Source organism: Xiphophorus couchianus, chromosome 22 (assembly GCF_001444195.1).
Source record: "Xiphophorus couchianus chromosome 22, X_couchianus-1.0, whole genome shotgun sequence".
Classification (NCBI taxonomy): domain Eukaryota; kingdom Metazoa; phylum Chordata; class Actinopteri; order Cyprinodontiformes; family Poeciliidae; genus Xiphophorus; species Xiphophorus couchianus.
In genome coordinates this window covers 4066678-4091967 of record NC_040249.1, presented here as the reverse complement: position 1 = coordinate 4091967, position 25290 = coordinate 4066678, and the positions used below count along the sequence as shown (strand labels likewise).

General features: G+C 38.7%; 1 protein-coding gene and 1 long non-coding RNA gene across 4 annotated transcripts; one reads left to right on the top strand and one right to left on the bottom strand.

The window, feature by feature from the left end:
* Positions 1-717: 717 nt before the first annotated feature.
* mrps5 (mitochondrial ribosomal protein S5) lies at positions 718-25290 on the bottom strand. Its single transcript, XM_028007278.1, has 12 exons — positions 25193-25290; positions 23667-23819; positions 21471-21596; positions 20825-20938; positions 19794-19913; positions 16943-16977; positions 6706-6796; positions 6413-6459; positions 6137-6194; positions 2921-2983; positions 2638-2774; positions 718-1236 (listed from the first exon to the last, which is right to left on the bottom strand). Exons 1-12 carry the CDS (start codon positions 25239-25241, stop codon positions 1012-1014), a joined length of 1218 nt encoding a protein of 405 aa, XP_027863079.1. The 5' UTR covers positions 25242-25290; the 3' UTR covers positions 718-1011.
* On the top strand, positions 2983-11935 carry LOC114138175 (uncharacterized). Of its 3 annotated transcripts, XR_003594170.1 has the most exons (3): positions 2983-5303; positions 9716-9991; positions 10090-11935. It is a non-coding gene; the product is annotated as an uncharacterized LOC114138175 (long non-coding RNA). The 3 variants fall into 3 exon arrangements; XR_003594171.1 differs by having other exon boundaries at positions 2983-3726; positions 9716-11935; XR_003594169.1 differs by having other exon boundaries at positions 9716-11935.

Below are 25290 nucleotides of genomic sequence, written 5' to 3'. Positions count from 1 at the left end.
TATTACACCGTCAGGATATAGAATTGGATTCAATCTTGACCAATAACAATACATACTCTTAACTGTGTTTCTAGGTATGAACTGTAAAAAAAATCTACAGAAAGCCATCCATGGATCGGGCTCCATCAGTGTGAATTTACGACATACAGACAAAACACTCTGTGTCAGACACAAAACTGTAAGCTGCAGGGGTGAAGTGAGGTTTAGCTCATAATTAATTCATTAGTTTAAAATATATTAATATTGCTTTCTGATCATAAACTTCTCTGCTTTGAAACTTTATTTTTTTTTAACCAGGTATAAGGTGTGATTAATAGAGGCTGGTGAGAGTGAAATTAATTTAAATGTGTCATTTCAATTAAATAAGACAAAACTCTTTGATTCCTAGTTTATCTCTGTCTGTTTGAGCTTCTGCTTTTTCTAACGCAAAAAAAGAAGAAAAACAAGAAAATTCGACCCTACCTTGGAGGTTTTTACATTTCGAAGATTCAGCAGCAGCTCATTACTTTTCGACACATGTAGACGCTGCCACATGTCGAAGAATGATGAGTGGGCTCCTGCGGTGCCGTCTGTCAGGTCACTGCATTTCTAAGTCAGTACGTAGTGGAGCAGTGCAGATTGTGTCAGATGGAACCTCACCCGGAGAATTTTCTCATCAAGTTTGACTTCCTTCCTGCTGTGCTTTTTTTTTTTAAGTAAAAAAAAAAAAAGATCTAATTGAGAGACTCAGAACAGAAACTTTATTTTACTGTCAATCTATTATGTAACATCACCGACATGGACGACGACATTTTTATTGACTCTTCTAGAATGATGATTTAGAGTTTTGCCGCCAACCAAACTTTCATAAGTTTATTGAACTGACATTTAAATGGAGAATCCACGATAAACTCAGATTAACGATGCTGTTTAACGTTTCTGTAAGAAAAAGCTCCGCAAGTCCTTTCGGTTTTCCCGCCATTCCTCCTTACAGAGAGCTTTAATAAACCACCGTCCAGCCTGTGGTCTGCTCTACCACACGGTGCGCTTCACCCCCGCCCAGATGGAGCGCTTGGTTCCCTGCGCGTCTCGGACGTCGTCCCAGTGCAGCTTGGTGTTGGGGACCTCGTCCACGGTCTCCGGCTGGAGACGCGCTCCGTCTTTCGGGCTGGCCACCACCACGGGCAGCGGGCCCCGGTGGGCCTGGAACTCCACCACGTGGAGCTGCTTCTTGTTGGCCAGGTTGTGATGAGTTTCCTGAAGGGTGGTCAAAGAAGTGAAAGAGATTTAGCACTATAACAATGACGAGGCGATAAGAAGAGCTTTATCTCTTGAGTTATTAATAAAAGAACAGGAGTTATGATGGTCTGAATTGACGAAAACAGTCAGATGCATCCTTACTCTGACAAAGAAGGAAACCTCCAATTTCCTGCATCATAGCCAGAGTAATTTATCTTTTATGTCTGTGTGAGATTAATCAGCTTATGAAATCGATTAAATCAGCAATTAAGACGTGAGAATTTTTAAGAGAATCATTTAAAATCATTTAGAGATCCGGCAGAAGCAACTCAAGGCTTTAGTTCTTTATATCTTCAGAAATCTAATAGGAAAGATCTAAAAAATCCAAAAGAGGTGCTGGAATATTTAAACATTTAAAAACTAAATTTAGTAACTCTAAGAGAAACAGTCAGCCGCTGAATGAAATACAAACCCGGCGTGATGAGTTCATGTCGTCTTCTTCCTGTTAGCTGAAGTCTGAACTCATGATTAACCCTCACCTACGAGGAACATGGTCTTTTGACTTTACCTATAAGCCTCAGATGATAAAAGCTAGACTGGACTACTGCACTGATCTCACTGAATTTAAAATCATTGTCCAAAGTCACTCCAAAATTCCTAAGACGGCTCCGGTCCATTCAGTAACCTATCCACAGACGGGGATCCACTGGATTTTAATGGAAGGTAAACCTGAGTGTCATCTGCGTAGAAGTAGTACGTTATATTTCTGGAAAATAGATCCCTAGAAAATAGAAGCAAGCGCAATGAAAATAAAATAGCTGAGGATTATTAGACGATTGCTAGAGGGGGAAAAAGGATTAAATATCTGGAAAATTAATATTCAACCCCAGTAAAAATAAGAAAGCTCCTGCTTTCCAAACTTTTCTTTTTGTTTCTCAGAATTACCTTTTCATGCGAGCCCTAAATTCTGAAGAACTGCTTTCCATATTTTAACATTAAATTCTCATAGACTGACTGACTGATTGATTGATTGCCATCTCGTAGAAAGGGTTTAATGTGCATCAGTACAAAATTATCAAACAGTTTTAAAATCAGCAAAATACTTTTTAGCTGTATGTGGGTTTTTATGTGTTATCAATATTTAAATTAATTACGCATTAAAAACTGACTCAGTACAGTTTGGTACTTCAATGAAACTGCCTGAGTCTGTTCTCATTGGCCGATTCAACCGGCCTAAACAAATATAGACAATTCTAAATTAAGATTTTCAAAATGGATTGGACGCAAAGAATTACCAACACGAGTTCAGCTGTTCCCTAGTAAAGGATTAAAAAAACAAAAAAACTAAAACCAGAAATTTAGTGACTTTATTATTTGGAGAATTTTTCATTTTCTACTGACGTCCCAACATGATCTCACCTGATTGGCTAACCCAGTGAAGAGCGCCCGCGTGATGTTCAGAAGATTGACCGAGCCGTCCACTTTGCAGTACATGTCCTTGATGCCGATCAGCTTGCACAGTGTGATGACGGCCCTGTGGCAGCGCAGACCGTAACCTGCACACACACACACACACACACACACACACACACACAATTAAACTCCAGCTGCAGTCACAGCAGAATATGTAATGGTTAAATGGAAATGTGCACAGCGGAACATCTGGATTGAATTAGCTCGGGCGAAACTGACGCCAACCAACCCTCGTTTTGCTTCTTCATGCGCAGAGTCGTCCTCTTGAACCTGGAGTTGATGTCGTGATAAACTGTCGGCGGAGGGGAAAAAAAAACAGCTGCATGACGGCAGAGCAGAGACAGATGGAAGCAAAACAGCCAAACCAATAAATGATAAACAAATCCAAGAAATCTTAACGAGCTCCACGTGTTTTGTAGGCACTTTGAGCTTTGCTTCCCGGTTTTTATCCCCCCACCTAACCTTTTGGACGTTGTAGTTCTCTACATGCCCACCAGATGTTCCTCCCGCTCACTGCAGCAGCTGCAGCCCATTACTTATTCACACTCACTTCTTCTTCCCCACAGGAGGAGCTGTGTGCTGCCAGACGCATTGCTTCAGGAGAAAATCCTGCGCTTGCCGACAACCAGTTAATCAAAGAACTCGATATTAAACGCGGCTGCTGCTGCAGTGCAGACAGACGCTGATGAGAACAGAGGAGGAAATACGAGTAAATGAATTTTCTAAGGATTTGTTTTTTTTTTTTTAGTGCTCATTTCACAAGTCAAGGTAAGTGAAGAATCAAAAAGTTGATTTAACTTAATATAAACTTCACATTCACTTAGGTGACTCATCCACCGCAGGGAGACGAGCATTTGCTGTAGCTGCAGGGGGTCCGGCTTCATCTGACAAAGTGAGAAAATCAAAACAGATTTTTTCTTTTTTTTTTCCCAGAGTAAATAACTAATTTATCTTTCAGACGCTGGAAGACCGAACGGATAAAAGATATCACTAAATCTGGTGGATTTCTTCAAGCAAACGCCAAAAGTGAGAGAGGTTGATGTATTCGACGCTGCTGCTACTTATAAACGCACTTAACTTTATACAGAAAGCAGTGATTCAAAGAACAGAAAATTCAGTTTTTGGAGGAACTTTTACCAAAAAGAAAAAAAATCGACAACAAATCCCAAAGCACCTCACGACCTTTACGATCGAAGGGCCATTTCTGCCTTCAGTCCAGGCAAAATAAAGTCATTTAGAGACACCAATGTAACGTGATCTTTGACAACTTATAACTTCATATAGACAGAAAAAGCAACAGAAAGAAATATGTTTAGGCTTTCAAGTACAGAACAACACGCATTTTGCTTAAAGGGGACATTTTCATCTATTGTATGTAAATTATGAAAAATTTACTTTTAGTGTCGTTCTGAATAACAGAAAAGCTGAAAAACTGCTAAAAACTTTAATTTATTAAATTGACATTCATTCAATAATTTAGATTCTGTGTTACAATGAGGGTCTGCATCAGATTAAAAACACCTAGTAAAACTAATATTAACCCTAATAATAAATTATATGCTACTCATTCTAATCTGAAACGACTTGTTTTTATTGACTGCCAGCAAAAAAATCCTCATAAATAAAAGAAAATTGACATCAGTGTGTGTGTATTTAATATATTTATTTTGCTTCACTTATTGAGCTGAGTTAGTAATATGAATAAGCATTTCAATGATGTTCTAACTTATTGAATATGACTATATATTTAAAACATACAAGTTGAGAGCAAAATGCAACTGAGAACCTGTGCGGTTACCATCTGCCCTCTGTTCAGTCTGACTAAACTTCAGCTGATTTGTGCAAAACGATGAAAAAAAAACAACTTATAACTTTGTGTCATTCCCCATCAACGTCCATATTTTGCACTTCTTTCTGTAGATTCCCTAAAAACCTTAAAGAATGAATGAAATGCCGCCGTCTTCAACGCGACAGAAATATTTTGAAGAACTTGTATTTTTATATTTAAAGCAATATTTCAGCAGACCAGCTCTTGCTGCCGTTGTATTCCTTTATAAAGTCCTCCGTTGGGTCAAATTGTTTCCACAGAAGAAGAAATTCAAGTAATCCAAGGTGGCGGGCGGTGGTGACATTGAGACAAAGAGGAAAAAGGAAGCAATCACACAGACAGGTTGCAGATGGCAGCACAGAGAGAGCAGAACCTGAGAAAATTAAATATACCACTGTTCCTGAAGTCAAGCAGGGTGCAGATACACACACACACACCAACACACACACATACACACACACCCCGCCTGGTTTGGGGCCAAATTAGGAAGCTAACTTTCTCCTCTGGTGGGCGCGGCGGAGGCTGATGACTCACTCGCATTAATCTTTCTGACGCTGCTCTCCAGCAGCGGCGAAAGAAGCCAACTGGAGCTTTCCCATAAGAAAGTTCAAGTAATGCGTTCTGATTCTCGCCTTACAAAGCCATTTTTCAGACTATGTCACTTATGAGACCATGAGTAGGTGATTCAAGGGGGCAGCAGAGAGGAAAAAGGAGAAAGCGAAGTTGGGGAGATTATGAGCAAAGCGGGAACAGGAAGGAAACCTGGGCTGCGGAAGGAGAAGAGGTAAGATGTATAGACTGTTTAGCTGCCTCAGAGTATCCACGACCGTATTCAAACTAGTATTCAAATAGCTACATTTAATTTCGATTACGTTAACATTTTTAATCAAGTTGATTGCAGGGTCTGTAATTACTCAATCGCTTTTTAATCGAAAACTGTATGTCGACAAAATAAGCAACACTTTTTAATAAAAAAAAAAAATGTTTTGTGGCTAAGTGGCAAGAGAAGCGGCTTTGCCGTCCATCGCTGTTGTTTGTCGAATGTCACTGGTGCGTCAGATTTATGGGCGTACAAGAAACAAAATATAAAGGTTCCAGCTCGGGACTTTTTTAGGTAAGCAAGCAAAACGTTTAATAATTGTGTAAAAAAATGTTAACACGTTGAATTTCTGCTTCTAAAATGACTATAAGAAACACGTTATCATTGAAAAATAGGGAAATTAAGCTTGGAAAAGGTAAAGAAATGTTCCTGCATTTGCTTGAAATGTAAAATTCTGACTGCTCCTAAAAATTATTTTGATTTTTAAACTTATCATACATGATATTTATTATTGTTTTCGACATTTTTAGCTGGTCAATGAATCTGACTATCTGAAGCGGTAGCTGGCCTGCACTCTGCCGCTTTAAAGACCTAATTCAGGGTCACGTCAAGCTCATAATTTCAATAAATTAGAAAAGTATTTTTTCATAATAACCCTTTGAAAAGGTACTTGAATGAGTGAGCAGTCAGATCTCTTCTGTATTATGTTACTCAGAAACAACTGGGACACAAAGCAGGCAGTAAACTGGATATGAACCAGAACTCACTGGTCAGCTCTACTGAGATGAGGAACTTACTGGTGTGGTTGTTGTATCGCTCAATGTGGTACAAATGGCGTTTGGCTCGGTTCTTGGCCTGCAAATCATGGGTGTATGGCAAAACAGGTAGACAAAAGTTAAGATACACATTTTAAATATCTGATGACCTGGTCATTATCCAAATAAAGATCTGAATAAACACCAGGTAACGTGGTTAATGTTTTGTTTCATAACGACATTATTTAAATACTTAACTCAAACCCAAAGAGAAAATGAGCAAGTCGACCCCGAATCTGACGTGCTTTGAGTTCTTACCTTCCTCAGAGCTGCATTTCTGTCTGTTGCTTTACCCAAAGCGAACCCTGACGACACAGAAAGGAGAGACGGGTTACAAATCGGCTTTCCTCTCTCCCCTAAAGGACTTTTTTTTCAGCATTAAAAGAAGAAATAAGTTCGAGAAAAAAATGATAAGTCAGGATTTACAAGGAATCTGCTCTGATGCGCCTGCTTTAGAAATTCTGTCGACTCCTAAACAACATTCAGAGTCAAACTGCCCGACTTGTTTTAGTTTTAATTTATTTTTTTTTAAAAAGAAAAAAGGATCAAACCTGCCACTCCGTTGCCATTTCCTACAGCAACCAAACAGCTGATGGACCTTTTCCTGCCCTCCCTGGCCGTCATGTTGAACACGCTCTTCACCTAAAATCCAACAGCAAACCCACAATGTGACCTGGCAACACGTAAAGACTGTATTTATTTTTTTTAAAAAAGAAATCAGACTTGGAGGTAGAGAAGCGCTCGGCAGAATTATGACATTTGCATTGATATTTCATGAAGTGCTGAATTTTTCCAGTCAAAATAGTCCTTAGAAATCAATCGAAGACATACAGAAAAAGGTGCATATGAATTTCAAATCCATTAGTTTTCAAAATTTAAACGCAAATATTTTAAAATAAATCCACTTCAATTGTACATCTTTGTTTTAGTCAATGAGGTCCAAAACTTTACTTTAACGAGCGTCACCTGACAAAAGCATGTCAGGTTGCTCCATCTTCATAAAGGTGGTTAAGATTGGGCTGATGGTATTCTTGGGTCTAACTGCTTGTTGATTATGTCCCTGCAGTGTTCAGTTGAAACTGCAGGGGGCAGCAGTCACATGCCAGAAAGACAAATGAAAGTTTAAGAAAAAGAACAGAAGCTGAAGAAGCTGTGCAGAGGAGAGTTGGAGGACAAACAGAAAGGGAAAAAAAAACAAGATTATGAGAAAGGTAAGAGAAGTAAGAGATAAAACAGACAAAATGAGGAAAACAACACAGAAGTCAGGAGGGAAAAAAAGTCTCTAAAGACGAGGGTGGAAATTTGGTTTGACTTAATCTGACAGATTAGGTGTAGAAGAAGAGAGCCACAACGTGAGAAACAAACAAAACACAGAAGATGCATTAAAACTAAGAAAAAAAACACGGTTATGGTGAAAAGTATTGTGAAGAAGCATTTCTGTGCAGCTGAACATGCGGATGTGCGTTACAGCAAACACGACGGGGAAAAAACACGGGAGGGGGGGAATGAGTTGCGAGATCATGAGTTTGTGCGGCGCCCTGATGACACACAGGCAAACTGCTGACTCCCAGGAAAACAGCATAAAGTACGACACAACCAACACACACACACACACACACACACCTGCACAGAAACACAGAGTGAGACAAGATGCTGGGTTATACCTTGAGCAGCCGAGCTGCTCGGTGTCCACAGTGATACATAAAATCAGCACATTAAACCGAGTTCATTAGGAAAATTAGAGCACTGATTAGAGTACACATTTAAAGATGTTATAATGGACTTATTAATTTATGGGATTATTACGCAGTTGACACCCTTTCACCTAAGGAATTATTCATGGTTCTCAGTCAGCTTGAATGTAATGCATTCACACCAGCTCCATTTAATGGAACTTTGGTTTGTTCGTCTAGAAAGTCTGGTTCGTTTAGGGAGGTGTGAACACGCAATCGAACTCTAGTCCACCTACAATCCTAGGTCTCGGATCGGTTGAAGTGAATTCTGATGCGGTTCCAATGCATATGTGAATACTAAGTAGACCAGAGACCGCTCCAAAAGCAGGAAGTGGACTATAGCGCTGGGTATTCTGGGTAAATACAACCTAAATAAGCATTCAAATCTAGCGCTAGCTGGAGAAATGGCTCCTGGTCTCTTACTGACATCAAAAGAGAAATCCTACAACCACTCAAATCTGACGCTATTCCATTTTCGCTTACATTTTGCGGAGGAGGAAAATTGCACTCATGTCTTTAGAGGTTTTTGTACCGTTTTCCTCAGTGGTTCTTGGTGCAGCGCCACCACAGGTTTTTAAAAGGGTTTGGATCATTTGACAATGCAATGTGAAAGCGAACAGAACCAGGTGAAAATGTAGCAAATGTTGCAATTTTGGTTCAGCTGTGGTTTAAAATTGTAACTGCCTCTCAGTGCGAGGTAACAGGTAGGGGAGGGGAAGTGTGTTGCTCTATGCACTATACTGTCTGAGAAAACTCATTTCACTTTCTATGACATATCAGCACACACTGCCTATTGCAGAAACCCAATTAGAGAATGGTCAGCATTTCCAAAAGAATGCTTGCAACTAGGGCTGACGCGCTTAATTTGATTGATCATGATAAATTGATTATGGAGATAATCGTCAACTAATTTAGTAACTAACTGGAGTATGCAGATTTTAAAAAGAGGCTATTTGCTGGAAGAACACCACATTCAGAACACTAATTAAGGCAAAAATGTACAAAAAAATATACACATTTTTCATTTCAGATAAAGAAAAATCTTATGTTCTACCTAGAAAGTGGCAGTTTTAGGCGAACCCACCAAAAAACAAACTAATAGTCAATTTGCTTCGCAATCAGTTAATCCAAAAATAATCACCAGATTAGCCATACACTATAATTATGCTAAGTGAAGCAAAACTGGATGAGTTTTCCACTTCTATTCTTTAGCTGCAGATGACTAAGCATACACTGAAGGAATGTTGCTATTGCATTTAAGGCAATGAAATGTTTATTTTCTTATTTTTTAAAAAAAAAGGAATATTTTAATGTATTTCTAGTATTGTACTAAAGTAGACTAAAATTATGAAATTAAAAATTGATTACTGGGGCGTGGCGTGGTGGCGTAGGGAATAGCGCGACCCATGTTTGGAGGCCTTGAGTCCTCGATGCGGCCGTCGCAGGTTCGACTCCCGGACCCGGCGATATTTGTCGCATGTCTTCCCCCCTCTCATTCCCTCTTTCCTGTCAGCTTACTTTCATATAAGGGACACTAGAGCCCACAAAAGAGCCCCTGGAGGGGTAAAAAAATAAATAAAAATTGATTACTAAAATAATGTGTGACTTGCACCTCAAGAAGCTAACAAGCTAACTTTAACTTCTTACATCCACGACGGGAGTCTAATTGGAAAAGGAGGGACATTTAAAGGAGACAGAAGCTGCTGTAATATCTGACTGCAGACAAAAGTAACCTGAAAATATCGTCCATCAATGGTCTGATAATGGTAAGACTACACATTTAAAATCTTGTGTACATCTGTATTTACCGCCTTACGTTTATTCATAGAGCTGGCTCATCTCGGCTACAAATCCTGGCCTGCTCCGGCGCCTGCGTGCCAAACAAGAGGGAACAAGTGACAGGAAAGTGTTGCATCTCCTCCGATGGAGCTCCAAAGTTTAACTTCGCCTTCAGCTTCTCAACTTATGCAACAAGCACATTTCAGTGAAGGGTTTATAATTTAACCAGGGGGCCGAAGGATTGGGGTCAGGGTAGCAGCGAACACCAAAACACTCCTACAACAATCCTGCAGGACACGCCAACACACGCGTACACACCGAGGAGGTCCTGGATGCTTCGGCTTCCGTGGTTAAAAATAAAAATCGACACGATTTATTGGTTTTCCGTCTCTAACTGCACACTTATTGTTGATGTTTTCGCAGGAATCTACGAGCGCTTTGTAGATGCAGGATGTTGTGGGCATTTGCCACCTCTCATTTCGTTTCGTAGCCAAGTTTGCGCTTGAATTCAAGGATAAAGGCAAGGTTTCCGCACAGATGGTATTTCAGACGCACCTCGCAAACCAAATTCCATCAAGTTATTAATTCTCACGTTTCAGTGTTGCCTGTGGCCACCAGAGCTGACGCCCGCGAAGACGATGAGGCGCTCCTGGCTGCAGTCGTCATTTTAGGTGAGGATGCATGGGCTTTGGCGGCGCGTTAGCAGCACAGCAGATGGGCTAGGGATTTTTTTTTCTTTCTAAGGCGGATGAGCGACAGAACGCCGGTGGGAGGATGTTTCTATCTTGCTCTCGCTGCTGCCTAATCGGTTATTTTCTCAATCTGTTGCTTCGCGTCTCCTTGTCTGTCTGCATTTGTCTATAAGTTGCAGTGCAGGGGGGGGAGATCATTTCAGCACATGGGGCCGCAGGGCGATGAGAAAGCACAAAGAAACTGACAATCACAATAACATCACCGCTGCGTTAGCATGCATTACCTCGGCAACTCGGGCTTTCACGTTTTCCCAGCTCTGCGTACGATAAAGGGGTTTGTCGTACTTCATTGTTGCAAAGGTTTACGCTTGGTCATGCCCTAAATGCACCTCGAGTAAAATGATTTCTTTGATTTAAAAGACTTAATCTAGAGGTTTTTGAAACAGCTCATATTTCAGACACCAAAAAAATAATAAAATTTTTTACTTATTGCTGGAAAAACGGATGGACTTTTTAAGCACTTTCTAGAAGCAGTAAAAAAAGTGTAAATTTGCATAAAACGTCTCCTATAATATCTGGAAATCTAAAATACTCTCTTAAATGGTAAAACAAAAACTATAAAACACCGAGGATAATACAAACGCAAACAGCGTGTGTAATACATGCAGGCATTTTTCTCTCAACGTCAGCTAATCTTGGATGTAAATCTTGCTTCAAATACAAAACTGACGTGTGTGTGTGCGTGTGCTACTTCACCTACTATTATTTGACCTGTGATTTTATAGTTTTTCTGGTCAAATTTAATGTGCTTGGCAGCTGCAATCTAAATTTACCACAAGATTAGAAGCCGCCCATCTCGTCTAAAAGTGCACATAAAATCTCTCTTTTTCTGCCAGCTGTTTGTTTGCAACCAAACTTTCAAGGTTCTTAACTTCAGGGAGGGAAACCCCCCCCCCCCCAAAAAAAACAACTTGTTCTATCACTGACAAGGCTCCATCTCCGCTAATGAAATCACTGAATCCAGTCCAAGAGGCTGCCGAACCTGGAGGGAGGCCAGGAACATCACTTTCATCTTGTTTCACTTTAACTCTGTCATCCCTTCTTTTCATTTTCAACAAACTACTTTGTGAGTGTGCCAGACATGCCATCTCTTTTCTTAGAGGCTGATGTTTGGGATGTATTGTTTTTCACTAAATGGTGCGCCACTCTGTGACATCGCTGGGCTTTAAATGAGATTTTGCATGACGACGTCTTATAGCATTTTCCCATCCAGGTAGGGAACATTTGGCTTTACCTCAACCTGATGGCAGTCATAAAATATTTACTCTGATCAGTAAAAGATAATGTACCTTAACGTTGGAGGAACTTGGGACTTTAGAGGATTAATAATTATACAATAAAAAGTCAAGATGTGTAGCAGTTTAAAAGATTAGTAAGACAGTTTTGCAATGCTTAGGTGTGAAACATACACTGCAAAAAAAACACAAAATCTCACCAAGTCTTTTTTGGTCTAGTCTCTAGGGCAAATATCTTAAGCGTGCTTGAAATGTGACAAATATAACTGACAAGTAACTTTTCAGCAAGATGAAGGAGTTTTTTTTTTTATAACTGAATAATTCCTTAAGATTGATTAAAAAAAGTACAAGTTATAAGGGAAATAATCTGCCAATGGAACAAGACATTTTTCTCATATTTAACTGATAAGATAGAAATAAAATGTCTTGTTCCATTAGCAGATTCACTTCCAACTAGTAGTTTTACATTAATATCAAGAAGTTATTCACTTAAAATAAGCTCCTACATCTAGTTGAAAAGTTACTCGTCATATTTGTTTCATTTCAAGTGTACTAAGGTATTTGTACTAGAAACTAGACCAAAAATACTTGGTAAAATTTAGTTTTTTTCATTATAACTCTCAACTCTGGATTAAACATGTGTGTGTCTTCCTTTTAGGTCCCATTTACACAGGATTAGGAGCGCGGTGTCAGGAAACAGCCAGCATGTGAGTGGTCTTTAAAGGCTTTTTGGCACAGGATTCATACGTGCAGTGGGCTTGGCATCGAGTCAGAATTGCCCGACTGTTTTAACAATTCCTGAAAACAACGCGGTGAGGTACAAGTGGTTTATTATCACATGTAGCATGTAGGCGGCCTGGGAAGGAGCATCCTGGAGAACGGAGGCAGGAAAATCCAGACTGAGGCCTGCAGGAAACACCAATGAGGTTTGGTCATCGATAGTTTGAAAAACGAACAGCCAGCTGCGCCTCATCACACTCACTATGTGCAGGCAGTAGGCGAGTTGGTTGCCATTTCTGTTGCGTTCCTCTCCCTGCTCTAGCTTTGAGCAACAAGCTCTCGCCAGGCGATGGAGACAACCAATGCAGACTTGTCAAACAGCAAAAAAATAAAAATAAAAAGAATACAGTGCCATACTCTGGCATCTTTCCTGGAACAGCCATGCTGGACGAATATCATCAACTTCGGGTTTTTCAAGCAATAGGCTTTCAAAGAAAATCCCACAACATTTAATGCATGGAGTTTAATGATAAAGAGGAAAAAGCTGGAGAACTCCTTTTCCAGTTCTTTTTGTAGACAATAAACAACTCATTAAAAAAGAAGAAAAACAAGTTGAGTCTTTGAGTCTAAGGAATGTCTTGGCTTTTCACCTTTCTAGAAATCCACAGAGATCATTGTGCTGAAGAATCGGATTCAGCTACATCCTCCCAGGCAGCCGACAGCCAGGTGAAGTCGTGCAGAAGTAGACAACAACGTGCAGCTGCTTCCTAACGCGATCCAAGAGAGCGATCCAAGCTCCACATCCTGGAACCTGATGGCTCCAGGATGTGGAGCCATCCGAGATCTAGACGCTATGATCACTGCTGCTGATGTATTAGCATGAGTAAAGCGCAGTAAAGGCATGAAAGAGCCAGTTTGCTATTAGGGCTGAAATGATTAGTTGGATTAATTGTGATGAATCAATTATTGAAACAATTGTTAACTAATTTAGTAATTGGTTAATTGTTAACTGGCATACACAAGCCCAAAAAAAAGCTCAACTGCTGAAAGAACAACATCCTCAGAGTGGTAATTAAGCCAAAACTGTGAAAAAAATTATAAATTTTCTACATATTTTGTACATTAACCCTCCCACAGTCTTAAGAGATGGGATCCATTAGACCCCAACAAGCTTTTTGCTGTGTGTATGTGTGTTTTTATAAGTTTTTTTGTTTGTTTGATAGTTTTGGGAACTGACAGTCTGACGGGACAACCCTCTAGTCTCCTCCTCCCCGCTATTTGTCCATGGTATTTGCTGGGCTCCTCCTGAGCATCACACAGGCATTTTAAAGGAAGGATGTGTTATTTTAGGCAATTAAATGTTTACGTTTTTTATTTAAAAAGAAACTGAATCATTTGCATATTTTGGTGAATTTCTAATATTGCACGAAAAGGGCCTAAAAGAAGAGCGCCACTTGCATTGCCCTGAGCCAATACACACCAACAGCTATTGCAAAATCTGAAGTTTCTCTAACTTTCCAATTGCAGTCAAAAAACAAAAGTTTAGAATTTTGTGGTTTATGTCCACTTGTTTTCCCAAACTCAGATTCACAAGCCACGCTCCACCTCACGCTTTTTCAGCCGTCTCCCTCCCCGCTTCCTCTCCTCCCGCTGGATCTGCTCACTAATGCAGCCTCATCGTCCTTGGGAGACGAGCCTTTTTTTTTCCTTCTTTTTTTTCCCAGTAAGCCTCTTCCATTTCATTAGGCCTGAATTTATAGTGCCACACACAGACACACACTCATCCCCATGAAGGGTGTATTTATAGAAGGCGATGGCACCATAAAAGTGTCTGTCGGCTTCCAAGGGGAAGTCTAATGTCTGTGACACCGTTCTTATTAATGCGCACAGGAGAGCTGGGGAAGACTACCAATGCGAAACACACCCACATGCATTAATGTCCATGTATGGAGTAGATAAAAATAAAATAAAATGCTTAAAAGGTGATTAGAAATGGCTATCATGAAGAAGAAGTGAACACCAGAGAAATCTACATGAAATATTTAGAAATGATATCCAGCTGTGCAGTAACCATGAATAATGCACAGCTTATTTCCTACAGATCTTCCAGCAGGATAATGTGTGTGAAGAAGGGCCACCGAGGCATAGTTGGGTGTTTGGTGTGTGTGTGTGTGTGTGTGTGTGTGTGTGTGTGTGTGACCCTGTGGCAGAGCTCCCACCAGCTCACCAGGGCCCATTAGTGCTAATTGAATTAAGGGGAGATTCTGCATGACGAACAGAGAATCTAAATGAACTGTCCGCAGAGAGTACCGTATCCATATGTCATCCAACACACACACACACACACACACATAGCCTCTTTGTCTTCGGTCTTTAAATTTAACAGCTACTGAGGGGAGTCATTCAGCTGTAGGCCGAAACTTGAAGTTTCCTGCTACATTTTATTAGGGTTGCATGTTAAGATATTTTCTTTGGTTTAGTTTTACAACATAAAAAAATATTTTTTTTTGTCAAGGACTAAACTTCTCAATTTAAAGTAACAGGTGGATTAAACAGGTGGCCAGATGTCATTATCTGTATTAGTTCAGCATTCTGGACAAAATCTGTCTTCCATGAGGCAGGAAGCTTCAAAATAAAAATGTTTTGTAAATTCATTAAAATGTAAATATACATATTCTTTAGGTATATTGCAAAGATGAGATTATTTTCCAAAACAGTTGTACAATTGTTGAATTAAAGAAAATAACTATGCTGACATGTTGAGGTCACACCGACTGGAGGTGTTTTGTTCTGTGCTAACTGAGTTAGCACAATTAGCATAGCCCATTTCTTAATGACAGCTCAGGTAAGAAACGGAAAACAAAGTTTATTTATAGTAGAACAGAGTAGTTAAAAAGTCTCTTTCTTCTCTTGGCATGCATGCCGCCCCGTTCCAACGCCGCCCAGGGCAAACACCCATCTCAAAAACACTGCTCAGCCAGTTACATATAATTGGACCTCAGCACTGTTCACTCACTTTAAATAGATGTGGTCACACTGTCCCGCATCTCGTCATGCTATCAAAATGAGCAGACCAGTGCAAAGGTGTGTGTGGAGCAGCAGTTTTATAGCAGGACTATAAAATTAACTTTGTGCACGTTTTATTTAGCTTATTATTTTTACCTCTTTAATATTGTCCCTGTTAAGGTACAAAGGGTAAAGCAAAGAAGAGTTTTGCAGCTTAAAAAACTCCACAAAAACAGAGCTTAGGTGAGTCTTAACAGTGTTAATATTTCAGTGGCTTTAGGAAAATATTAGTAGAACTCCAAAATGGCATCATGCCTGTGTGTTTAGTTAAATAAGTTGGGCAAACCATAAAAGAAGAAAGAGAAAAAAAATAAACATATGTTGTCTGCTAATATCTATTTAGACGTAAACCCGTACAGCGGAGGTGAAATATTAAAGATTCACCAAAGAAACAACTCAGCCAGTTTCCCAAATCGACAACTTCTCTTTTCTTACTCAACAAAAACTTTTACTTTTGCTCTGATAATTCTGGCTGAAAGTATTGACCTTCTTTGTTCAAGAGGTAAAATGTCAGACACTACACACTCGGCGCTTTCAGACTTTCTGCTTCCTTTGCTCAGCGACCCTGAACAGAACCGGAAAGATTAGAATCCGTCACGGTTCTCTTTAGGTTTTTTGTTTTTTTTTTAACTTTCAAAGATTCACAAAAAAGTTCGTCTAGCTCCGTTCATACAGCTGATATTTCCCTTCTGATTTTCACTGCACGAAACGCAAGACTTCAAGCAATAAAAATGCAAGTGATTTGTAAATAAAAAACAATAACAGCCTTCCAGACCACAATAGGGAAAAAATATGTGCTGCAGAATTTTTTGATGTATTAAAACTCTTTTTTTTTGTAGCATAATCTCAAAATGACAATTTGAGAGGAATTAATACTCCATGTCTGGGACAATATGTACAAAATAACCGTAACTAAATAAATCTTTGTTATTGATTCATTTTAGGTTCATTAAAGTTTGTTTCAAAATCAACAAATCAAGAACAAGTGAAAGAAATTCACTTAAAAATACATACCTCGAATTGTAGTGACATTTTCCATTTGACTGGGGTGTGTTTAAGCTAAGTGTCATATTTGTGCTTCAATTTCAAAACAAAATTAATTGACTATGACATGCTCAAATAAATATATGTCTTAGAATTTCCATCTGATCGGCATAGATTAGTGATTAGTAGATCATGTTTTTCTCTAGTCATTGAAAGCGTCAAAACTCAGAACTGCCACAATTTATTGAATTCGTGCATCAACCAACAGCATGTATTTTGATATGTCCATTTTTACTTAAATAAAAAAATAATTTCTTATTAATAATATTTTTGTCATATTACGCTTTGCAAGTATGATTTTATTTCGTTCTTTAAAGCGTGATTAAAACAATGTGATTCCAAACTCAGTGCATCATTAAAATAATAATGACAACTCTTCTAAAACAATCAGCCCTTAAAAAATATATATAACTTGTGTACGTTTGTAATCTGTTCAGTACAATGAAAAAAAAAACTCACCTCAATGACTCGAGAATCGAAGTCTTCATAGGTTTCTGCCAAGACATGGAAAAAAAAGAGAAAGATTTGAAACTCAAACACACATCCCAACATGATGAACAGATTAGACTGGCCTCCTGCTAGCAGGACAAATGCCCAGAAGTCTTTGCAGCAGCGTGACGAGTTTGCACTTCTCATTTTCAGTGACCTCTGAAGGATGTTCGTTTCCCCGCGGCAATCTGCTCACTTCTAACCAATTAACAACAAACAAAGGCGGAATTCAACAAAGGGCCATGGAGGAAAAAATAAAGAGAAAAAAAAACTGTATCGGCACACCTCTGTCATCTGGGGGAATGTCCCACCGTCTTTACGAAAGCCGCCCTGATCACAGGCAAACAAGCTGTAAATGCACCGCATCCATCGATTGTGTGTTGGGGAGAATAACAAGTAAGAGTGTGTGTGTGAGCAAAGAGGCGTAAGACAACAAATGTACATACAGTGCCTTGCAAATTGATGAGATTTTACACATATTGTTCAGTTACAACCACAAATTTCTGTGTATTCTGAGGTGATTTTGTGTTATAGACAAACATAAGCTAACACAAAAGTGTGAAAAGTTTTTTTTTTTACAATAAAACCATTAAAGACATTTTACTCCAATACCCCTAAATAAAATCCAGTCCAACCATTTGGTTGCATAAAAAGCTCACCTCTATGTAATTTAGTTCATCATGACATGCCGACTGTTAGGCTTTGTAAAACCGGCAGCATTGTCTGGTTTGCCTTATTTGGCTCTACTTTGAATCATTTGGTGATAATAAATTTGAGTAAATTTAAAAAAAACAAAATCAGATGAGGCGTTCCTCAGGGGTCTATTCTTTGACCACTTTTACTCATCAATTAATTCTTTTATTTCAAATTTCTTACTCTATTTGAATCCTGGTGACACACAGCTTTATGTCTGTGTGTCCGTCCATGACCAAACCCCAAAACAGCCACTGAGTCAAGAGTGAATTTTCTTCAGTTTGACGCAGATAAAACTGAATTAATAGTTTTTAATTTAAACCTTCAGCTATGAGGGCAGGCTGACAACATGAAGATAAGAAATGTTCTCCATAACACTCCACCCTGACTGGCTAACATTCAAAAGTTTTAAATGAAATCTGCAATAATTGCACTAATAAACAATAACAGCTCCTTATTGCGCCTGAAAGACCTTTACAATTGATATAGTAATAGTTTGAAATGGGAAGAACACTAATAATAATTACTTTAATATTTTACAGCGCTCAATGAAAACCAAACGGTAACGTAGTCTAATTGGCTTTTAACAAAGTTGAAAAAAACTTTGTTGAAAGAGAAAATTTCATAATAAAGGCCAACATGAATCTTGAAGGTTCAATAAAATGCAACAAGACAGTCAGTACTGAAGGAGAACAAATAAAGATTGAAAATGTGTGAATTAGAAAGGCTTAATAGATTGAAAAAAAAAACAAGAGATAAAGGATGAAAAGAACAAGCAAAGAGCAGAAATTACAGAAAAACTCGGGGTGTGATTTAAGCACAACCTGTGAATCAACAGGGAAAGTGAAAAGGGAGGTGAAAACCCATCTATATCAACATGGAAGGACAGAAATGTCTTTCTAAATTAGGAAATCGTTCCACTTGACACTTGAGTCGAAGCCTCATCTTCATCACTGATAATGGGCTCCCATGCTGACCTGTCACTCTTCCTCTCCCACACACAGCTGCACAGCCCCTTATTACTCCTCTGCTGCCTCATCCGTCTCCCTCTCGTCCCACCGCTGCCGTTATTTCCACGTCCTCCTGTGCCACTCGGCGCGTCTGTCCGAGAGTGAGCTGTGCCTCTGAGCCTTGTCTGTGTCATGATGCCGACTCACTGATGATTATCCAGTCTGCACACAGGCCGCGCTTAGATGTCGCTTTTAGACTGGAGTGTCTGTGCTTGGGATTTTAGTGCAGGTCGCCTAGTGCATGTCGAATTGCAGAGGTTACGCCATCTTTGCAAAAGTACCAAGACTTGATGATGTAGTTCTGAGAAAAGAATTGCATAACGCACTGGTTCTAATTTCTACAAAATACGATTAAAAAAAATATTCTGATGAAATGCAATGTTTATGTAACATAACATGTAAAAGTTTAATGCGTGTGAAGAATTTTGCAAGTAGAAATTTGTATTCATTTCCAGGTTGTTTGTGGTTGGAAATAAAAGCAATAGCAGAGAAGGGCTGAATCGATTAAGTGGATTAATCGTTATGAATCGATTATTGAAATAATCGTCAACAAATTTAGCAATCGACTAATTGTGGCGTATACAGATTCAAAAACAGGCCAATTGAAAGAGACCAACATACTTAGATGAGTAAATAAGCCAGAAATGAACAAAAATATGTACATTTTGCATTTCAGTTTAATAAAAGCCTTATATGTCTGTAATTAGACTCCACCCAAAACTCCTCAGGACTTCAAAGGGTTACATTTTCGTAAAAAAATTAAATTAAATTCTATTACGTTCCTTTTGCTTTCCGATTATTAAACATTGAATCCAAAAAATAGTCAACAGATCAGCCCTACACTGTATTGTTGTTAAGTCGAGCAGACTTGATGTTGAAGTATTTCTTTTTTGTGCTACAAATTATCAAGAAAACTTTGGAATACCATGTTATGACATTTTAGGAATTAAGATGTTCATCTTCTTACTTAAAAAATTACAAGAAGTGAAAAATCAGCACAATGTATCAATTTCTTTATCCAACTGATCGTCAGAAATAATCGATATTGAAACAATCGTCAGTTGCGGCCCTGAAGCAGACAGTTTTTTGACCCCTCTTGGTGTCTGGGAGCAGGTTACCTCCATTGGGTCCGGGGTCAGGCTGCCCCAGGCTGATGCCCCCCCAGGAGCTTCCGGTCCAGCCTCTCTCTCTCTTCACCTTCATCCTCCTCCTCTTCTCCCACTCGTCCCTCTGCCGCACTGCCGGGAGACAAGGCAGACGAATGTCTCACTTCGAGCGGCTCGACGCGAGACACGTCAACGGGGCTTTCAGTCGCTGTCAAATTAGGCGTGTGATTACTGCTAACTAATGAGATCACAGTGGAAACAAATTGGAAACTTCTCACACCAGCGGTGCTTCAATTTCTCAAATTGAAGACTTAATTTGCCCCTCTGTCCCCGCTGTTTTTCTCCTGATGTTTCACAAAAAGGAAATTTCCATATCCATAACAATATCACACAGATTTGTGAAGTAACTAGTTACTTCTACTTAATTACATCTACTTGAGGAACTTTTGGGGGGGAAATTACTTTTAGGAGTATTTATTTTTACTATTCTGCACTTTTGTACTTTATATGAGTAATTTTATTAAGAAGTATTACTACTTTTGCTATTTTTAATTTCTGGAGTTACTTCACTGAATGAAGAACAAACTTGTTCTAACCAAAAATTCACCACACGCACACAAGTATTACACTAAAATAATGTAAAATGATTTATTTTGTTATTTTGTAATCATATTATTTATATAAATTATTTCCATGTAGGTTGTAAAATACAAAAATGCATTTTACAACATAAAACACATTTTGGTCCATCTGATTATGTAATTTCTAAACATTAAATGATTGATGTTTTGATCAGATACAGTATTTGAGTGTCACTTTTTACCAAATACTTTTTTACTCTTACTTGAGTCATTTCTTGGATGGCTACTTATTACTTTTATGTGAGTAAAAATATGTAGAAGTATTGCTATTCTTACTTGCGTACAATGTTTATCCACCTGTCCACCTCTGGTTGGTAACAAAGTATTTATGATTTAAGCTCAATCTTAAGTCTGCAGAAGCAGATAAAAAAAAATGTAACGTGTGTCAATGTGTGTTTTTACTTAGTTCAGCGTGAACTTCCTGTTGCTCGGCGTCGCTTCTTCGGCTGAAGCTCTGTACCGCGCCGTCTTTTAATACAGGAGAATTCAGACCGGGCCACAAAAAGCCACCTCGACCTGAAGACAGATGAGAACAAGGAAATCTGTTCGATAGACAGCAAAACTTCAAACATGTACGGCGGTAACGGTGCATTTGAAAGATCTAGCCATGTTTTTTTTTGCAGTACACAGAGAATTAGGCTAATGAACACATGGTATTTAGCTAAAATGAGGTCAAAACGAGAGGAAAGACAGAGAGAGAGTGAAAGAAAAGTGAGGGAAAATGATTCCAAATCCTAAAAAGAGGACACAGTGAACAAAAAGTCATTTTTCTTATCAGCAAAGAGCTGCAATTCATTCATTCAGACTGGCTTATGAATATTCTAGAGCGCCGTGTCCATCAGCTGTCTGTTAGCATTAGTTAGAGGCATAAGTGGCAAATTATTAGAAGCAGCTCTCTAAATTAAAGCCAAGGAGGATAAATTACAGCCTGTTTGAAAAGGGAAAATCATGTAGCCAACCTCATGTTTATATCTGAATCAACTGGGACATACAAACACTCTTGACACTTCAAGAGTCATTTTCCAAACACAAACAGATGACGTTTCACCTTCTCCGATCAGCTGTCCTCGATTGAGGTCTCTCCTCAGTTTGCGTTTGGTTCGCTTCCCTCTGCCCTTTCTGGCTCCGGCTCCGGATTCAGCCAACACACCTCTCCACAGTTCCTCAGCCGTCACTGCCAACACACACGCGCAAACACACATCAATCATAATTAATGATTTTTTTTTTTTTTTTTAAATAGGTTCTTATCTTGTCTTCTTGTACTTAAAAACTGAAGAAGTGAATCGTAACATTTAGCTCATAATTAGAAAAATTGCTGAATGTTAAAATGTGAGCAAAAATGACTATGGATAAATTATTTGTTGAGCTAAATCAGACTGACCATACAACTCAAGCAGATTCATCTAAAGGCCAAATGTAAAAGAATTTTACCATTTAAAAAGTGGAAAGATTTTAAACCAAAATTATTACTTTTAAAAAACATTTTTATGTATTTACATAATATGGAAATGATTAGGGTCTATACGATACAAACTAATTTCACAGAATAAAAAAGTGGTTTAAATATTGGGTAAAATATTTGCTAGTGCTATAATGAAAACTACATAAACACATTTAGATCACAAGACTGAACGTAATATTTGCTTAATATAACAAATATAAAGATTCACTTTATTTTTCAAGTGGTTATTAAAGTATATTCATAACCTTGCTCGGAATAAGAATCAAGACCCATCTGGTTCTCCTGTGAAAAATCTGGATGAGAAAAGCAGCAGAACCATTTAATGCATGAGAACGAATGTGTTTTCTGATCGGAGGCCGAGTCCATGTAAAGTGACGGGTTGTTGCTGTTTGTGTTGGCTTCTGATCAGAACTCAAACTGTGAGTGAGACATGCTGACAGTCAGAAGGCATTTAACATTCCTCAACTTGGACATGAGTAAGACTGAAAAATGAGGAGCCGCCATGAAGGCAGTCAGGATGAGAGGCAGAGAGTTCATGAAATGCTTTGGCAGCTTCACATGAGATCAACATGGCCGCCTTTATCGTTCTGACATGATGACCAAAGAAGCAACTGTTCGTTTACCTGCTGCAGATGGACAAGGAGGTTTAGAATTATTACAGTACATACTACTGCTGTAAATATCTCAGTGTCTTATACCATAAAGGTCTTTTTTTTTTTTTTACCCCTCCAGGGCTCTTTTGTGGGCTCTAGTGTCCCTTATATGATAGTAGGCTTACAGGAAACAGGGAAGTAGAAGGGGGAAGACATGCGGCAAATGTCGTCGGGTCCGGGAGTCGAACCCGCGACGGCCACGTCGAGGACTCAAGGCCTCCAAATACGGGTCGCGCTAACCGCTACGCCACCACGGCACGCCCCACCATACAGGTCTTTTTAATCAAGACTTGTCTGGAATTATAGCTTTGAGAATAATAAGTTTATATGGGGCCCTAAATGTAATACTTTAACAATGCAGTTGTTCTGAATCGCAACATAAAGACAAAACAAAATTGAAAAAAATGATTGAAGAAAATATTAGCTTTCAGTTTCATGAACTGAGTTTCAGTTTTAAAACAGTTTCTTCTTGGTTAAAGTTTTATAGTATTGAATCAGTTGGTTATATTTTCATTTTGATGTAACATTTTGTTGTTAATAAATATTTTTATTTGCTTTATGTATATTGTTTTTCTCCCTGATTTATGTTTGATTTTGCTTTTTGGTTTTTAATCTAAACATTTTTTTTTCCTTTTAGTTCCTGTATAGTAAGCATGAGTAAAGTGACCCTTTGGGTGCATTTTAAATTATTTATATTTTATTAACACATTGTGTTCATTATGTTCAAATATTACGTGATCATGTTCAACAAGAACATGATCAAGAAATATAAATAAAATCTCAGTTTTGCATTCCATGATATGAATATGGAAATCAAAATATTCTCTTGTGATATTTTTCCTCTGCTTTATTGTTTGATGTTTTTTTTTTTACACATTGTGCAATAAATATTATTTTTAATTTGCCTTTTGTTTTGTTTATTTGTGTTTTGTTGTTTTGGTTTTTGGAGGATCCAACACACTTTTTTTTATATAAATATATGTATAAATGAAAACAACAGAAGCAGGGTAGATGCATTATTTCAACTAGACTTATTCTTTTCCCCCATTTTTTTTAATCACACCAACGGTTTGTGTTTTTAAGGTTGTAATGGAAAAGAGTTATAATGAAAAAATGTCCTTAACTCACACTTGTTGAAGAAACTGCCATGTCTGCTCTGCTGCCAGGTTGCTGACGGGTTCAACAGAAACTCTGGGCGTCTCTGCAGAGAGCCTGCTGAGGTTCGACAGACAAAGTGAGACATCTGAACAGCTCCCACCGTGGTGCGGAGTGATGCTGCGCCTGGAAGACAGGAAGAAGACAGGAAACGTGTATAAAAGCTGCAAACTGTCTTTTCCACTTAGGTAAGCCATACAGTAGATCTTCTAAGTGTACAAACGCAACTTCAAATGTTGGGATTCTGTATGAAAATCTTTGTAATCATAGTTTGATATGTAAAATCTAAAAAATAAATTTAAAAAAAGCAATAACCTTGTTGACCAAGTGTGCAATTAAGGAAAAAGTGCTACCAACTTAGCCCAATGTTAGATATTATTTGACCTCTTGGGAAATCCAGAACTTCCTCTAACTCATCGTTTTGTTTTATGGTCAGAAAAGTTGAGTTTTCTCAATATAATTCCAAGAGCTCACTGACAATTCATCCAGGAAGCCACAGAAGAACCAAGAACAGCATATGAAGCGCTGCAATTTTCACTCGCATGTTAAGGTCAAAGTTGATGATTTAGCCACAAGAAAGAGACTGACTAAAGAGGCTAAAATTTCTATGACATTAGGGGAATTTCAAGGCCAGAACAACTGCTGATCAAAAGACCTCAAAGATCCATCTCACATTCAACAAAACACAAAACCTGGTGACTCTGGATTTATAGAGGAAGAAAAACACTATGAAGTAATTACAACACGATGGTAGTGTGATGGTCTGAAGCTATTTTGACTCTTCAGAGCCTGGACTATTTGTATTATTGATGGATCCATGAAATCTGATGGGGGAAAAACTGAACATCGACGCATGACCTCAAGCTCAAGCATAGAGTAGATATGCAGCAGAACAAAGATTCACAGCAGCCCGACCGAAAAATAACCAGCTATCACAAATGAATAATGAGAGCTGATGCTGCTGAACGTGGCACGAACAGTTGTTGGGCCAAGAATGCATCATGCACATTTCCTTATTGCCAAGTTGGAGATGGACATCCGTTTGTCCTCTAATAAATGGAAGCGACTTTATTTCGACTGTTTTGCTGGGGAGTTTTTTTTTTTTGTTTTTGTTTTTTTTTTAAATCATCTAGCATTTTAAAGTGCAGACCGAATAAAAATCCCGTGTCAAATCACGTTTGCGTTGCCGAGATTAAGCAAGTTAAACAACCAGCAGCACTGACCTATAACTCTTAAAACATAAACACGTTGTCAATAACAACCGCTGCAGGTAAAATGCCAGAATATAAAACTGCAAAGTCTTCAGTGCTGCTGATATACGAGGTGGCTGCGTTCCGACTGTGGCTAGTTATCTGCAGGGACAGGCTTCTTTAGCCTTAGCACACGCAACAGACAAGAATAACACAAACAAACCACTCTGACATTAACTAGCACATAACAACAGACTGAGATAACAGAGATATCAAAGTTATAGAAGATATAATAGACACATAATTAACCTCCGAGCGTGATGCGGAGGGCACTGCACACCCATACGGACGCCGCCATGTTGGGGAAATAATGGGTCCTTTGGAAGTCAACAAGGCGACTGTACTGT